At 39.8% G+C, this 18,970-nt stretch overlaps 1 protein-coding gene across 5 annotated transcripts in view; it reads right to left on the bottom strand.

The window, feature by feature from the left end:
• ADAMTSL1 (ADAMTS like 1) overlaps nucleotides 1-18,970 on the bottom strand; it is an 878,957-nt gene that overhangs the window by 193,786 nt on the left and 666,201 nt on the right. For all 5 annotated transcript variants that reach the window (XM_044386899.3, XM_044386900.3, XM_057313473.1 and 2 more), the window contains 3 exons: nucleotides 15,789-15,993; nucleotides 14,407-14,554; nucleotides 11,898-11,982 (listed from right to left, as the gene is read on the bottom strand). In XM_044386899.3, the coding sequence (XP_044242834.3) occupies nucleotides 11,898-11,982; nucleotides 14,407-14,554; nucleotides 15,789-15,993 (438 nt within the window). The remainder of the gene's footprint in view (nucleotides 1-11,897; nucleotides 11,983-14,406; nucleotides 14,555-15,788; nucleotides 15,994-18,970) is intronic.

Genomic DNA, 18,970 nt, shown 5'->3' with positions numbered 1-18,970 from the left:
TTCAAACGTGTCTGGGCTATCACTGCACCAAACATCTGATAGCACCACTTTTTTTTTCATAGGTTCCTCAAATCCTTAAGTATCACATGTGGGTTGTGAGAGTCTTTCATCGCTGTAAGGTGATTCAGGAGTACAACCAAGCATAGACCGACTCCAGAAATCAAAATAACAGAACACAACGAGGATTTTGAATCAACTACCAATATATCGATTTGAGAAAAAAGTTCAGTCACCGCCCCGTCTGATGCTGCTGACCAGTAACAAAGAAAGAAAGAAAAGAAATAGGAAGGAAGGACCCAATTCCAAACAGACTAAGGCAGTACCAGGAGAGCTATATTTAGTAGCCTTTTCCAAGAAGCAGACTTCATTTTCTCATGATAATGATGCCCTTTTGGGTTCTTTGAGAGGCAGCTGGCTTCTGCAAAAATGCCTCCATGACTTTCTTGCGGAAACGCTCAGTGCTACAAGTGGGGGAAGAAAGCCTGGCTGCATTAAAGGGCACATTTTCCTTTCAAAGAGACTTTATACTAGAAGGAAACGCTGCGGGGTATCAGTTCTCTCAGAGTTCCAAGGAGTCAGAGATTAAGGGGCCCCCATCAAGACTCACAGCCTCATACTTGAGGACTCTGTTACACTCATCTTACAGTTCCGACATATCTTTCTCCCTATGGCTCCCGACAAGGTATGAGAAAGAGTCTTACTAAAGGAGGGATCTTGTGGACTGTCAGGAGTTTGTTCTTTAACAATAAGAGAAAAGACAGCAGAAAGACAGGTAATAATCAGTTTCTGAGGATCCTGGCCCTAGAGTGTCTGCTCTTCCCAAAAAATGCACCCTCAACTCTCTTGTTCCCAGTGGCATCCAACATAGCTGACCATGCCTTTTTTCTGGAATTACTTCATCCTCTTGACTTACACGACAACCATCTCTTGGCTTTCTTTTCTTTTGTGGTCGATTCCTTCTCTGTCTCCTTTTCTAGGTCTTTCTTCTGTCCTTGAACTTTAAACGTTGTGGTGCCCTGGAGGTCCATTTGGTGCTGTCTTCTGATGTGTTCAGTGATTCTTGGTTTCATACACCACCAATGTGTGGGCAACTTTGAAGTATTTAATCTCTAGTCTGGGCCTTTTTTTCCCCCTGAGCTTTATACCCAAACTCACTCTCTCTCTCTTTTTTTTTTTTTTGTAAGTTTTGGGCTTGGGAGCCATTTTACTCTTTGAAAGGAGTAAACACTAATTTAATATAATTAATCTATTTATCAAAAACTTATCCAGTGCTTTTGTGCCAGGCACCACTCCAAGTGCTTTATAAATAAATGCTGTTAAATCCTAACAACAACCAGATAAGAACTATTACTTCCATTTAATAATTACTACATGGAAGAGGAAATTGAAGTCATTCACACAGCTAGTAGGTTTCATGCTCTTAACCACTGTACATTGCTCTCTCTCCTGATTGACATTTTTACTTTAATATTTCAAAGGCCTCTCCAACCAAAAATGCCCAAAAAATGGAACTCTTGATTTCCCTCCTCAGCATCTTACTCCTCTTCCAATTTTCTCCATCACAGCAAATGATTCCAATGGCCATCCAATGAAGTACACATTTAGGAGTTATTCTTACCCCTTATTTTTCCCAACTCCTCGCTTCCAAGTGGTTCCCCAATTCTATCAATTCTCCCTCAAAAATGATCGAAAGTCATTTACTTTTCTTCATCTCCACGACCACCACCTTGATATAACAACAACAATAATAATAGCTAATGTTTACTGATGTGCTTTAAGACCTTTCTGTATATTAACTCATTTTAACATTGTTAGGAGATGGATACTGTCAGAAATGTTGCGAAATGGGCAAAAGAGATCCTTTTTATGGAATGCAGGCATTGCCTAGTAGAGTTTCAGGGTGGGAAGTTGTCTAAATCTATGGAGGTGTGAGTCTTTGTTTGTCTTTGGCTAGACAGAAGCTTCCTTGTAGAGGGCTGTGATGACACAAATGTTTCCAGTCCATAGTGATGGAAATTTTTTTTCTGTTCTTGTCAATGCAAAGGATTTTTGTCTGGTAGAAAATACATACTTTTCTAAATTCAATTCTCATTTGAACAAGTTTTAACATCTCACTGGTTCCCTTAATGATTTAGGAGTTAAATAAAAATGCTGACATGCGCTCATTTTATATTTATACGGATCCTGATATTACCTTTTCGAAACTGTATTTTAACAGTACTCTTTTCATCCCAATTTTTAGATGATAAAATTGGGGCACAGAGATTTCTAATGCCATACTGCTAAGTGAATGGCAGAATCAGGATTCAAACCATGGCAGTCGACTCCAGAATCCACGCTCTTTACCACGTCACCATACTGGCTGTTGGGCGGCCACATAAGCCACAATCACTGAAGCTACTACCTGTCTGCGGGACCACCCCAACAGCCACTGGTCTGTTTCCTTTCTCTCTTAGACTTTACCAAGCCATTCTTCATGTTGTAGCCAGGGCGATCTTAAAATGTAAAGTTTTTAACTGTTTCTCAGTATACCCAGACGCAAAGTCAAACTACTTACAATGGTTACATTATACCCCTCTCTGTCTTCATTTCCTGCTCTTCTCCCCCGTTCACTAGCCTCCAGCCACACTAGTCCTCCTCCTCTTCCTTAAATGTATGTAATTCTTTCTTGTAACAAAATCTTGTAACTCAAGATTTTGGCAGGTGGGTCACTCCCGGGATGACTCTTCCTTCTCTCAGCTTGGAATAACTTCCACTCATCCTCCAGGCCTCGGTTGACAAGTCCCCTCTCAGAGAAGACTTCTTGAACCCCCCAAGCCTGCTGGGGCTCCTGTTAGACTCTCTTAGAGCCCCTCTTCATTTACTTATAGTTGTCAGCCCCTGAAAATCAAGTGTGAATCTTTATGTAATAACTATCTCCCTTACTATACCAAACCTCTGCGAAGGCAGAACTTCCCATAATAGATACTCAATAAATATATACTTTTAAATGAGTAAATGAGTAGTTACATAGAATGGTGAGAGTTGACGTTATGAATGAGTTGGTATTGGGTTTGTTCTTAGGTCCAAAGATGGAAGGCAAGCTAAAGAGGCAACAGTCTTGAAACTCAAAGAAGTTAAACCATACCTCTCCGTTCCAGGTATTGGTCTGAGCAAACAAAAACTTTTTCCTGTTGTAGAAGTTTCTTTGGGTCTTTAAAAAAAAAGTTATAGTGCCCAAATTCAGTAGTGGGCTTCTCCATTTTATATTCTCAGAGCTGGACTCAGGCAGTCTGTGCTGGTCTCATTTTATCTTGATGGGATATTAGGTTATCACATAGCTTGAGGCAAGTTTAGATTGTGTCTATCACACTTCAATTTAATCCCAATAAAAATGCTATTTTATAGAAGAAAAGGATTTGTGGGCAGCTGTGAGCCAGAGGCAGCCTTCAGTGATTTATACATAACCCTGATCTCACACTGTCTTAGCATACAAGCAGCTACCCCAGGGAAGGCTCTGAGGCATTTTGGAGTTGTTCTGATGTTAGGGGAACCCAAGGAGAGCTCCTCTTTTCGTCTACTCTTTAAAACTCAATATGCACAGAGTTTGGGGGAAAAAGAAAAGATAGGCCAGTAACTCTATGTAGCAGATACAAGTAGAGTCAAATTAACTCTCTTCGCAAATAAAAAATGAGGCTATGACAGTTGTTTCAGACCATCTTCCTCTCCTACTGCTTTTCTGACCTGTGCGCACAGAACATACTTTAAAAGTTGGGTTTTCCTTGAGGCTAGTCTGATTATTTGAAAAGCCACATCCCAGGGCCTCACATGCCATTATAGCTTACAGTGCTATTAGTGCATTTGTAGTTCTCAACTTAATACCAGAATGGAGTTTTTAATGCATATCATTTTCCCTGATTTTGATAAAAATCTAAAATATTGTAAACTCAGAATACTTTCCATGAACCGTTTTTTTTTTTTGCTTCACGTGGAGTGAAATTGGTTTATTTTGCAATTTTGTAAAGGTTTCTTTCCTTTAATTCAACAAGTTTGGCAAAGCTTTCCAATGAAAAGTTCAGTTCATTAAAAATGACCTTAATGGACTTAACATATATTGGTGGTGACAGGGTCCATACTTTATTTTGGCACACGCGGATCCCATTAATTTGTCTTTGTCATTCTCTGGGGCTCAGCTGAGCAATAGTTCAGATTTAGCTTTCTTGAAAGTAGCTACAGAATGAGCAATAAGTGGAGACGTTGGGAGGGGCTGACAAATGTAGAACTTCTTGGTTTGCAGTAAAGGCTTTTCTAATGACTACATAAAGATGGCTCTGTCTGCTCTGTTGTTTGTTATTGATGTTTCTGTCTCAGTGCACGTTGGGAGCAATCTAGGGAGATCAACTGTATTTAACCCAGAGTTGAGAGAGGGTGCTTTTCCACTCAAGCATTTTCTAAACTGTCCTTATTAATTTTTGCAATTCCCTGAAGGTCCCTTTTTATTCAAATAAATGTAAATAGGCATTGTCCTTTAGAATGAATTCTGGGCTCCCAAGTGTGATGCTTACAAATGAATCTGGAAAAAGCCTTGAAAGTACAGAAGAGAGGCAAGATGGTCGTGTTAGCTGGGGCACCACTGGCTGAATTTCGGGTTAAATTGTACTTTTCTCTCACATGCCGGTACATACAACATCTGCCTCAATGTCTCCATTTGTAAATAGGTGATTATTACACGTTTTTAGTCCCTAAAAGGTTCTCTGGGAAGATGCATGATGCTGGAAAAGGTCCAATCATAACCCCAGTTAACATGTATAGAGAGCTTCCTGCATACTGGGTAAATTATATGGACTAACTTAATCTTTGTAATAACCCTATGTTGTAGGTACTGTTACTATGCTCATTTCGCAAATGAGGAAATTGCAGCCAAAAGGTTAAGTGACTTGCCCAGGGTCTCCTATTGCTAATCGTGGATCCAAGACGAACACCCGGCCACTCTGTCCCTAGAGCCCACACTTCGCCATGGCTGGTGCACGTTGCTGCTCTGCACGGAGTTCTGATCAATAATTAAACTGCTTTTGACTTTGATCCCGGCAGGCCTGTATCCTTGTTTGAGCACGCAAATACACAGAATCACCCTTCACCAACTCACATAGTTGGCAGCGTGGTATATCGAAAAAAATTTAAATTTGAGGAAATTACCTATGGTTTCTGCATCGCTGAGGTACACACACTGATACAAAATACCTGATCATTGGCTATGTGAAAATACCCAATAATCCTTCCTCAAGTCCTGGTTTTGGAGTGAAAGATTCAAATAAGTTCTATCACTATCTGCCAAACATCAGTTTGTATTAACATCCCCCAAATTCTTTCCATGTATATTGCATTCTTCTCTCATTTATGCTCATATTTGTAAATTACCATGTCCTAGCTTAACTATAATATTGTTAACTCAGAGGAATGTATGGTAGTGGAGAGAATTTGGGAATTCAATAAATAATTCTCTTTCACTTCTTTTTAAATCCATACCACTATCACGCTGTGCATACCGAAACATCAAATGGCATTTTAAAAATACAGCTAGCTCATTTGTTCAATCTGTGGATAAATGACCAATACGCAGCACTTCGGACACAATCTTGTCATTCCTGGGATAATGCACTCAAGGTTCCTTGAAGGCAAGGATTACCGGGTTTATTTTTACCGTCTTTGCAACTGGCACAAAGCTTGGCACAGGGCGGGTGACTTATGAGCAAATTAACCTCTTTCATTAGGAGATGCGAACAATTTAGCAGGTCTCTGGACTCTCCAGACCTAAAATACATAATCAGCCAGAGAATTGATATTAAGCATGCTGTTGCAGAGGAGATGATGGAAGAGAATGATCTGGGTAGATGGGAAGGAAACCTGAAAGGAAGGAGTTGAAAGCGAGCGAGGTCGTGACTATTGTGGGGTAAGGGCTGATTCAGTCTGGCCAGTATAGGGCTTTAGCTCTGCGAGGTGCCAATTCTCAAAACGAAATGCTTTTGTGTTTTTTTTCCTCCTGTAATTCTAATGCTCAGCCCTATTCTGCCTGAACATCCCTTATGTTGGTTTAACGATCTACGAATAGTATTTAAACTGCTTGATCGTAGATGAGATGACTTCTGATTCTTAAGAAATAGATGTATGTATGAGCTATTCCTTTTATTTTCTGTGGCCTGAGATTCATGAAGAGAAAATAATTCAGGCACCTTGTACTGAAGATATAAAAGGCAAAAGTATCTGGATCCATGACTGATGCTCGATTCCTTGAATATTCTTTGGGGGAGAATATAAAAACACATGTCACACAATTAACATTTCTAGCCACTTTTTTAAAAAAAAATATGAATTCACATTCTTAACCACTGAGTTAAGCCATCCACATTCTCAGACAACTTTACTGGATATAAATATGGAATAATGTAAACATACGCTTAAATATTATATATATTTAAATACTATTTCCAACAAGGTAAACAAGGCGTTTAATGACTCCAGGATCACCATGGCGACTCCTATTGGCTTTTCTTTCTGTATCTAATTCCTTGCGGGTTCTGTTCACACAGATGCGTGAGAGGAATTTCCCTTTGCGTCTTATTGAATCGGCCCCATCACTAAGTTGACGCCATCTGGCATCCAGATATGACTGCTGCCTTTGGCCTGCTTGTTTTCCTTTTTCTTCTTCCTTTTTTTTTAAAACGGCTTACACCAACATTGTTTATGGCAATACATTTAAGGTCTGACTATTGTGTTGAAGCACAAAACTGTTTTCTTAACCAGGCAATAAAGCTGTTAAGTGAAAATCTGATGAGATAACCCAAGATGTTTTAAGGGCAAGATCAAGGCACAGAGGCCCACCCAATCCTGCTTCTGAGAGGACAGCACCATTTAAGGCTCTCCAGCCGGGGCGCGCCAATGTCTGAAGGAGGCTTGGCTGGCGAAGGCGGTTGTGGTGGTCACCTAGAGTCCACAGCAATCGCCTGCCTCCTGTGGCTTGCTCGGAGCCATCCAAGCAGAACTCCTGGCAACTGAGATAAATCCGGGAGATAACTGGCTTCCCTAGGTACCCCATTAGTCCTCCCTCCCTCTTTCTGGAATGACTTGATTCACAGAGCAGAAAGTCTAAAAACAGAAAGGCGGAGGAGCATTTGGGGCAAACGGCTTTCTCATATGCCTCCCTTAACAGATGACACCTTGCAGAGCACTGAGTGGCCTGTTAGTGGCCTGAAGGAGTTAAGGAAATGAACAATTTCCTTCCTACTCCAAGTGAGATCAGGCTCCTAAAGAAAGCCAGCTGATTAACTTCCTGTTTAGCAACAAAGACGCGCTGCCATTACGTGCCCTAGAGGACACCTTAGTATCACTTTTGTGCAAGAAATGAAGCTGTCAAAGTGGTCACTGTGTGTACTTGGTTTGAGCTGGTTGTCATGTTTCTGCATATAACCCCACAAAGTAAATTCAATACAGGACATGGGAAATCAAGTCAGTGATGTACTTAGCTTCCATTTGATTAACGAACACAATTAGACGACCACACTGTGGTTCTGATCCCTCAGCAAATACGAGTAAAATTCCGAGGGCTTGAAATATACCTAGAAAGCTATTCCATATATTTGTCAGTGGAAGCAACGAGCTGGGCTCGATCTGACATTTACATCCTAGACAAATCAAGAAACAGACTCTGAATTATAGAGAACAAACAGACGGTGACCAGCGGGGAGGTGGGTGGGAGGATTGGGTGAAACAGGTGGTGGGGATGGAGGAGGGCACTGGTCGTGATGAGCACTGGGTGATGCATGGAAGTGCTGAATCGCTGTATTGTACACCTGAAACTAACATTACGCTGTAAAAAGTAAAATGATAAACGAAAAATAATAACTCATGAAATCTAAAAAAAATAAATAATGAATCCTAAATGATCCTTTCATCAGCTGGAGGCAAATTTAAGAAGACATACTTCACATAAGAGCAAAGGAGAATTCCATCAGTCATTTTTCCATCTGCCCCTTCCTAGTGCTGGAATGGCACGGCTCTTAGCCTTGCAAAAATGCAACTCTGACCAGAATCTTATCATTTTTAGAAGTCTGTCTCTAACCATAATTCCTTCTGTGTTAATTGAGTAGCATGAATTTCTACGGACATCCTCAGAGGCAAGTTCACCTTCCTGTATTTAGTTATAAGATTGTCCGTGCTTGATCAGCTTTCCTGGCTAAAGCCCCACATGACGTAGTCTCGGTTCGGGGCTGGATCTTGTTCACACTGTCCTGTTCAACGAGGAGAGACAAAATATACCTTGCTTAAAGATTCTTGCTGCCGATTGTCAGAAAAATCTGATAAAAACATGTGCTGGATCAAGACAAACCACAGCCGCTAGCAAAAAGTCAATTTCTAGGGTATGACTCTCCCAAGTGGGTTAGGAGATATCATGAAAAGATATTCACCACGATATTCCCACCTTCGTGCCATATGAATCAAATGCATCATAAATACACCCGTCTGTTGCTACAAAAAAAGTCAACATCTAAAAGTATTTCTCAATAAAGCTGCAGCTTTATAAATGAATTCAATATATTAAGGCCATTACCATAACGTGACCTAATTGTCCTACTTACTTCAGGTATTCTTTTTAATAGGTTTCATTTATTTATTTTTTAAATTTTTTAAAAGGATTTTATTTATTAGAGAGAGAGAGAGAGAGCACGAGCAGGGGGAGGGGCAGAGGGAGAGGGAAGAGCAGACTCCCCGCTGAGCAGGGAGCCAGACTCGGGCTTCAATCCCAGGACCCTGGGATCATGACCTGAGCCCAAGGCAGCCACTTTATCAACTGAGCCACCCAGGCGCCCTATTTCAGGTCTTCTACGTGGCTGATATCTGCATGCGTATCTTCCGCAGGGCATTGAGCTCTGTGGGACAACCATACCAGTACACGCTTCTGTTCTATAAAGTTTTAGTTATTTCTTGGACATTCAGTGTTTACTTTCTAATCCGAGTTTTTTTTTTTTTTTTAAGATTTTATTTATTCATTCGACAGGATAGAGACAGCCAGCGAGAGAGGGAACACAAGCAGGGGGAGTGGGAGAGGAAGAAGCAGGCTCACATCAGAGGAGCCTGATGTGGGGCTCGATCCCATAATGCCGGGATCACGCCCTGAGCCGAAGGCAGACGCTTAACCGCTGTGCCACCCAGGCGCCCCAAATCCGAGTTTTTTTCTAAACACACCTTAGGGCGGTTCCTTTCCAACATATCTTTGGCCAGAGTGCTAACCAATTATTATTATTATTTTTTCATTTTGGGGTTACCACAAGCATCTAATATTCAATAACAGTATCTCCATACGCTAAAGACTTTAAGCTACTGATTTTCCTATATTGTTTAATGAGACAGGCTGGTGATACTATTTTTATTTTACATCAGGGGAAATCAATATTTACCATTTTTACTAGAGGACTCTCTCTATTAGCTGGAGCCAAAGTGAGAGATAATAGTTCTAGACCACGATTCATGCTTCTCTGAGCAGGTCAGAAGTGACGGCCACAGCTTCTAAACATTACCATTTAATTTAAGCAATGTGAGTCTCCTCGGTGGGGGGAAGGAAAGACTTGCTGACAGTATATCATTTTTTCATTATACTATGGAGAGTAATTATAGGTTGCTACATACATTTAGAAACTAGTCTGTGTGGTTTAAAAAAGAATTAAGACCACGCAAAATTATGTTTTTTAAATTCAAAATCAATAAAAAAATAATATAACATGTAGGACCTTTCCTAGGGTTCAGTGCGCTAAACATGTCAAGCGCATTAAGATGTGGAAACCATATACCTTTCATTACATTATTCTACAGCTGTCACTTATTTCATTTTCGTATAAAAGTAATTATTGTTCCGAGCATAATAGTATACATTTCCTTTACCCGGCACCAGCGCTCCAATTACAATCTACTTCAATTCAGATTAATCATGCCGAGATGGCAATTCCATTACACCAAGAGTAAAATTTAATAATCTAATATATGGCTATAGTTTCAATGGTGAAAACTATGTGGTTAACTACTTTAGGGATTTTATTAAGATTAAAGTTAAACATAATGCATCTTAATCAGACCTTTAGTGGAAAACACTCGTTACAAAACATGGTTGACCAGGGTCTATGGAATCCTTGTGCAGGGGCATTAAACTCCACTTAATACTTTCATTTGAGAGGTATCTAATAATGGGAAAGATGTTAAATTATTGATGTAAGATGTTTTGATTTAATTTCGACTTTATTATATTATTTTACATCAGTTATAATGTGATACTGTATATAGGATTACGGTTTAGACCAAATGACAAAATATTGTGTACAGGAGAGCAGAGTTTATTTAAGTAGAATAATACACGTCTGGTTTTAAATGTATTTAACCTAAGAATACATATATAAGGAACAACTAGCTCCAATTACACGGCATCTTTCTGTGTCTTAAACAGGACCTTAGTGGATAAAGAGCTAATCCCCCTCTAAAATAAACTGCTTACTTCCTCTCCAGCAGCAAGAAGGCCTGTCCAGCCAGGTACTAGCAGGAGAGAAACAAAAAATTTTAAGCCTTCATATATTCATGTAAAGGTTGCACCGTGATCTTTAAACACTGCCTTTCCTCCAAAGTTCTGCAATGGTTAATGGCTTTTTGAAAACGTCATTTTTCTAAAAAGTAGAAAAAGGCACTGTAGTAACTTTATAGTACAAAAATAATTTATGTTTTGCTTATTGTCCTTTTAAGTCAGAAATGCATTACCTAACCAAGTGACTGAAAAACAAATTTCATTTCTTTACGAATGAACTCTGGTCCTACCAATCTGTATTTTGAAATTCTTTTTCAATCTTTTGCTGTTTAGGGTGTGATTCAGGGACCCCATTTGTGGTCTGGCACACCATATCAGATTTAGATTCAAACAGAACGGATCTGAGAAAAGTCTAGATTGTTTTTGAATATATAGATTACACTGTTAACTTATATCTCTAGTGAAATTTAAACTACGGGTTGAATTTGGAAACCATTCCATACCCTACATGCTATATTCTGAATTCCTGGAGGGTGAGTAACATGTCTTACGCACCATTGCAGAGCACAGAGCCTAGGGCTTATACGAAATAATGTAATCCAGAAAATCATCACTCTGAGAAACTGCTTTGATCATAAATGAAGTAGATCATTAAAATGTTTTCCCTTATTTTTAAAAATGATGCAGCAGATATCAGTGTTTTCTAGTACAATTGATATATGGTTACCAATCAATCAATCAATCAATCAACCAATGTTTGTCTTTCTTCCTTATTTCCTCTTCTGAGGCATCTGAAAAATCTGTGCCTGGTGATCCTGCAAATTTCATAGCATTGATAAAACTGAGTGGGTAAGGGGCCGTGATCAAGTGGGGCAAAGACTGGGATCGCAGCAAGACAGGGAAAAGAAAAGCTAATATACTTCCTTTGCCCGCAGATATTTTTTTCCTACGCTTTACTTTTTGTGAGGGGCTATATTGCAAAGCTGGGATATAAGGAATGTGAAAAGCTGCCCAGACTTTCACATCAAATCTATGTTACATCATCAGAGCGAGTCTGTCCTCACCTTTAGCCTCTTGGAAAAGAGGAGTCAGATTTTGGAGAAGAGGGGAGGCGCTCCCCCTTCATTTTCTTACTTCAAAACTGAAAAGTATTTAGAGAGCAAACATGCAATCAGACGATTTGAGAAACACTTGGGAACTGATGAATCTCCAATGTGACAGCCCCAAAGGCTCGCTTTGACCCTTAGCAAGTGGATTACACCTGGTTCAAACCCAGGGAAGCCACATTCAGAGAGACACTACTTTGTTAAAACCAGTCAGTTTCAAAAGCAAAACATCTTGTGGTTTAAAAACTTACGAGGGTTCTTCTGACACGGCAGCTCCTTCTTCTAGCTCTTGAGCTTGTTTGTACCACGGAAGCTTGGCCTCTACTGGAAGTTTCTCTGAGAATTAAGTGCATGCGTATAGAAGAGAAGAGGTTAGAACCAATTTGGAATTTTAGGGAAATTTCCTTATCTCCTCACCAGTTCCTGATTTTGCGCTACCTAGAAACCATGTTGATAACGGCAAATGGTAAGTTTTTAGGTAAATTTTTGCTTCTGATGATGGTTATATTAAGAAAAAAGAATATTTTAAGATGTTTAGTAATACTAGTCTACCAGTCTTTCTGTTTCCCTTTTCTTATGTTGATGAGCAAAGGAGAGTTTTTTTTATGGAAGTCATAACTCTAGGAACACTGGCTCAACGTGTGTAGGAAGAGTCATCAAAGTATCTCTTCACCGTTTCTATGTTAAAAATATAGAATACTTATCTTTCAAGACAAACATGAAGTGCAGTAAGCTCTACTGCGATACTTTAATAAATTCTGACTTTTCTTTTTTTCCTTTTGGTGAAGTGTGATCTATGCCATATTGTCAAAAGCAAACAAAACTTCCACTCTGAAATTCACACAACGCTGCGTTAGAGCGCTGACTCATTCCGCACTACCCCGGGGCTCACGGACAGTCAGAATACGAACAGTTTAGGGTCCACGACCCATAATGTGACTGCTTCACCTATTTCTCTAGCTTTGGCCACACCATTCAGGACAAGCTTCCTAACTACTTCCTGGAAAAAAAAAAACAAAACTGCGAAGGAGAAAAAGAAAGACAGAGGTTAGAACTGTTCCTACAGGAGTGACTGCCAAGATTCCCATTTTGACATATTTATTAGGATCATTTATAGGCATATTTGCCTTTATAGTGTGAGCCAGTGAAGCTCTATCACCATTTTATGACATATAATTGTAAAGATGAAAGAAATATGTCTCTATATGCATACACCATAGAATTATATGGCATTTTAATGATGTTTAGAGAGCCAGACTTACTACTTAGTTGTGAAAATCCAGATTTTATTCTTGATAGTTAACCACAAACTGCTTTTCTTTCTCTGAAGTGGCTTGGTAAAGACAGAGCTAATAAATAATTGACTATTTTAAGTTAGGGGCACACTTCTCCTCTAGTCAGAAAACAAAGCGAGTGACAAATACCAAACTGCTAAGGGCGGAAGGATTTGCTAGCCTTTAAGCACGGTGACACGGCGCCCATGCATTCATCACTTTACAGCTAGCCCACGGCTCCCAACTAAGTGACTCGGTCAACCACGTGGGATCCGACAGGGCGGGCCATTGCTGTTTCAGGGACGGAGCATCCCGCTGGCCCTATTAGGCCTGCGACACTGTTGTCTATTGGAAGCGGATCTCGTTGGAGGTTCGGGTGTGGCCTCTTCCTCCCGTACCGGAGGGCACTGATGATAGTCAGGAGTTGACGATGACATTTGTGGAGAACTGATGACATTCCAGGCAGTGAGCTAAGCACCCTGTCTGCACTGTATCTCATTTAATACTCACATGATCTCTGAGGTCGTTACTATTCTTAGCCCCATTTTACAGAGGAGGAAACTAAGTCTCAGAAAGTGAGAGACAGAGAGATGTATTTATTACAATTAATCAGGATTTCGGGTATTTTTGGTTTTCTTTCCATTATATTGTTTAGATTTCACGACGCCATTCACTCCCACCAAGGGCAACCTATAGTAAATAAAGAGCTATACTGTGGCTGATTTTCTGAGAAATGTAATGGTTAGAGAAATAAACTAAGAAGCAAAAGGGAATCATATTTAATAATAAGAGGTAGCTTATAATAAGGAGTTCTCTACTTCTGAATGGTTTGCGACTTTGGTATTTTCTATTTCCCTGACACGGAGGACAGCAATATCAGCAAAGAAATCTGATTAGTCCACATGCTAATCAGAGAGACCCTGTGTAATTACAATAAATCTTGCTCACTCAGTAGAACTTTTCTAAAATTCACTTTTTATAAATTATTCGCAGTATCTGTTAAATTCTGATTTATTCCATATTTTCATTTTGAATTATAATTCTGGAATCTAGTCTCGTATTAATGTTTTAATTTTCAATATAAGAAGCAAAGCCTTTCTGTTTCAGCAATTTGAAGTATGAAGCCTCCTAATGTCTTTGAGTAGGACTCAAAGTAGACACTCTCGGATTCACCGCATTATTTTTAACAGCAAGAAATGTGACTAGTAAATCACACATGTATTTCTCCAACATCTCTACAGGATTTCCTTTTAAGCAGATGTAGCTGATACTTTTCAGCAATAGTCTTCAAACAGCTTTATGATCCAGGAGAGAATTATGTAAATATGTAATACTTAGTAACAATTTGCAAGCAAAAAATGATTCAAAAGATTTTTAGAAAGAGTTCAGTCCATTTAGTAGAGTCTAAGCTACACAAAAGAGTTACTAAGAACACTCGGGATACTTAACAATGAAAAGACTGGTAACAGGGTACCTGTTGAGTTACCTTTGGGTTTATAGCAGGGAGTGGGTATGACGCATTCCTCTTTTATGTGGGGCTTGGTTTTGGGGCTGCAACCTCCTGTGTGCATTCCACGATGGTCGATGCAGAGGACCACCCGATACCTGAGGCCCTGGCCACATGTCACGGTGCACTGGAAGGAGAATGCAAGAGAGAGGAGACTCATAGCAAAGCCTTGTTTACTTGGCCTCGTTTCTTACCCGAGACTCTTTAAAGGGCGGCTTTTAGATAAGGACTCCCGGTGGATTTGTACCATTTCTTACCATTCATGGAGTCTTTGCTCTATTTGGCTATTTAGGGTGTGGCTGGCTGAAAATTAAATCACTCTCGATTTCTTAGCTTTAGATTCGCTGGGCACATTCCTTAAGCACCCACTGTGTGCCAAGTCCCAAACCAAGCAGCGAAAAGAAGGAGAGAAGAAACTGTAGAGCGTGCTCACTTTTGATTCCTAACACTGCATTTTAATTTTGTCTAGTCACTTTGCTAGCTCCCACTTGGACGTTAACACTTTGCAAACTGCCATCATAGTAAATTTATACTGCAGCATGGCTGATCCGACTGATTATACGGACATGGTCAAAAATGTTTCAGGGAGTTGATTCAATGGCCACAGGTAGACGGCACCTCCAGTGCTTCGAGATGCCGGGGAGCAAGTCTAGATAGAAATGTCACAGCTCTGATTCTGCTGCCCCAAAGCCACATAGTGAAGTGAGAAGTCTTTTGCCATCTCTGTGGCTCGGGGCACAGTGGTTTACCTCCTCATCCTTCAATCTCTTTTGCCATCTCAAACCTTTTGCATTAGCAGCCAGGAAACCCCAAAAAACACTTTACTTAAGCTGCTGCAACAGTTTCCCAATATTCTAGAATGTTCTGGTTTTAATTATTCTACTTCATCCCCATTCTAATTATTTCGCCATTTCCATTTCATTTTTTTTTCAATGAATAATACCCATAGTTTTAATTGGGATCTACTCAAACCCTTTTTGGATATAGACAAAGTAGAAGAAATAAAAAATAAAACCAAACTGTGGTCTACTGAGCTCTATCATCAGAGCAGCTTCTCGACATTCAGGATCAGTCACTTGGCCCCAGTGACCCTTGACAGACACTTGCCTCTCTTCGCCACTTCAGGGACCGTTAGGAGCACAGAGGCTGCTTGAAGGAACTTGAAGAAGTTATGTCTATTTTACTCATTTACTTTTGGCTACGCTGGATTTGGGGTGAGCCTACATCAGGAGCTAAACTGCTAGGCTTCTGGACACCTCAAGGGAAGTGGGGAGCTGCACCGGGTAGCCGGTGGGGTCATGACGATGAGAGGGAAGAGTGGACTTACTCTCCTAATGAACAAAGAAAGAGGGCACAGTTACCGGAGACCACTCCTGTGCCAGCCATTTAGGACAGTCAAAAATGTTGCAGGGCTGCACGATGGGCATCTTAGGGGTGTACATGCATTTCCACTCTTCCACTGAGGTGACATGCCCCTGGATGTCCTCCTCCACACAGGAAACTGCCCGGCTCTGGATGCCCCCCCCACACGAGGAGGAGCACGCGGTCCACGGGGTGGCCTCCCACCTACAGAAGCAAGGGGAGTCATCAGGGCGGACATGCACATTGCCAAACCTCCTCAGTGACCTTTCCGACCAACCCCGTTCCCAGTGCCTATTGGGGCAATCAGGTTCTGAGAGGCTACGGTCAAGAGATCCGAAAGCTATCTGGTGTCTAAAATCCGATGAGTGAGAGTGAAGGATTCAGTGTTGGCAACGTGCTCTGTAAACCTTGAAGCTCTATGCAAATGAAAGAAATTACTGTTTTGAGAGCTGTCCACAGGGCTCTCCGTGCTGTCTGTAACCTACTCAACAGAGGGATATTCAGTCCTTCTCCTTACAGCTTGAATATATATTCTGTGTATAATATTTATATTATTTCATAGTTTATAAATATATATTCTGTATATATATGATTTTATATGTATATTTACGACATCCCAATAAATATCTTTGTCAAGATTAAAACTGATTACTCAATGAACGCTAATGGTTTGTATCTGGGCTGATACTTTCCATTTTCAATGCAATACTTTATCACTTAGCTTCTGAATACTTTGACATGAGAAGCTCATGAACGATCAAAGTAAACGAAACATTCGTTCCCTCTCTCTTGTTTCATCAGCTTTGGGACTACATGGATTCAGCACAATTCTGATGTTCAAACTAGGCCATCATTACACTAAGGAGCAAAAGTAATAATGTGAGGCATGAGCTTCTCATTCCCTAACTGTTGAGGGACACTGGCAGTTAGCATGCCCCTTAGAAAGAACTGTTGGAATTGTGAAGAAAGTTTGGTTTGGGTTGGAAGGCTGATGGCATTGGAATCTAAAGATACAGTTACGTAAGGAAGAAAATTATAATATTATCAACAACATTTAAGAGAATTCCACTGATTTTTTTAGATCTCTGCACAGCTCTGAAACATTTGGGACCAGATGCAGAGAGATATCTTTGCCTGATTCTTTTCTCTCTTCCCGCAGATTCAGAGAATGCCGAATTTTTAAAAATAGAAATATTGGGACCGAGCTTGTCTTTCTTGCATATATTCTGCTTGTTGATAAGGACTGCGAAGGAACTTTCAGATTTCTCTTAGAATTAGGAGAGATATAATTTTAATGAGCGATAAACAAAATGTCGCCAAGTTGATCTACTTGAAACGTTAAATGTAAAAATATTGCACAGGCATACCGTGGAGACATCAATCACTCTATAAGTAAGATTTCATGTATATTGGGAATCTGACTTCTCTTCTGCATAAGCCTGGATAGTGTGTGTTTCCCAGTTAACAGAGGATTTTCCTCCACGTTTTCTCTGCAGTTTGAGTCTAGGCAACAACTGTTATCTCTACTGCCAACAGCCTAAACATGCTGCCAAGTACAATATTTTCCTATGCGTATTTCCCCCGGAGACACAAAAGAAAATGCTATTATGGGGAAACTGAGGCCCTCTGTTTAGCCCTTAGGAGACTTTCTGAGCCCTTTCAAGAGAATGAAGCAGCTCTGTAGAGGGTTTCTCTTCCAAAAGGGTAAAACCAATTCTCATTTATCTCCATGTAAATCTCTGGAGAGCTTCCCTCTGGATATGGATAACAGGTCTGATTCAGAATGAAATTGGGCTGAATATATAAGTACGTATTCATGTTAGATTTGATCTGACAGTGAAGTGGGAATATGTTTTTAAATGTACATTTAATCTCTTAGAACATTAAGATGCCATAAAAAGAAAGAGCACACTTTCTAATTGGTACTCTAACGTCCCTAAACTTGACCCTTCTAAAGAGAGAGTGATTAATTTCTGTCTCAACATTTGGACCTGACCCATAGTGTAATTTCACAAACAGTAATAAGTATCCTTTTCAGTGTCAGTGATCACACAAAGACAAATGATGCTAATATTATTCTAAGAATTTATAGTATGTGTCCATCTTACCATTATCGTTCTATATGTGAAAAATTATTGTGTGAATCCTGACATATGACAGGGTTATGTGGAATTTCAAGGCAAAACATGTCTGAGTGCTTTAAAGAAAGTATAATAAAAACCGAGAGAAGGCATGTTAGAATATCTTAAAACAGGGACCAGGTAAGTCCCTGGGGACAAAAAAAAGTGCATATCCAAGATTCCCATCCTGGAAGAAAAAAAAATGAGTTCATATACCACATATTTTAACTCTGATGGCTTTTAATTTTTTAAACACATAGGGTGTTTAGTTTAAGAAAGTCTCAAAATTAAGAGTGATGTGGAAATATTGTGTATATGAATTATGAATGAATAAGACTCCATTCTTCTTTTATGTTCAGGTATGTGTTCCAGTCAAAGACTGAAAGCCAGAAAAAAAATCTAAAAATTCATTAACTGTGCTTTGTATCTACACTTGTGGTCTAAAACCCATTTAAATAATTTCAATATGTAAAGCCTTCTGCCTTGATCAGAAGGCAGGTGCCATCTGAGAATCATTTTTGAGCCTCAGTTCTTAACTTTGGGTCATTTTTGAGACTCAATTCTTCTTGTAAAAACATTTGTAGAAATTGCTTCTATTTGCTAAGATTTTATCAATTAAGCAGAATATCTAACTTTAGAATCGGCTCAGTAACAGCAGTGCAAGGAGTATGAAACACAGTCTATTTATTTGTGATTGTCCTTTTCCATTGTGATGCACAGACAGGTCCATGTGTACACAGGATAACATTAAAGAGGCTCATTTCAATCTATCATTGAGAATACTGGGCTTCTGGCATTTGGGGGAAATCAGAACATATAAGAAATGAAGTTTAACCTAAGACAGGCATTCGTCATAGCCCAGAGAAATATAAACAAGGGAGATCATAGATATGAAAGAAACTTAGGAGTGCTATTACAAGAAAAACATAAACTTAACGTAGCTCACCCCTGACACCCAACTTTGCTTTTATTGTAAAATATCTAGCCTTCACACAAACAGATACGTGTATTCTGCGGATACTCATTTTATAGATACGGAAACTGAAATCAAATGAAATCTT

This window comes from Ursus arctos, unplaced genomic scaffold, assembly GCF_023065955.2.
Source record: "Ursus arctos isolate Adak ecotype North America unplaced genomic scaffold, UrsArc2.0 scaffold_18, whole genome shotgun sequence".
Lineage (NCBI taxonomy): Eukaryota > Metazoa > Chordata > Mammalia > Carnivora > Ursidae > Ursus > Ursus arctos.
The sequence above is the reverse complement of the archived record's forward strand: the minus strand, read 5'-3'. Positions and strand labels throughout refer to the sequence as shown.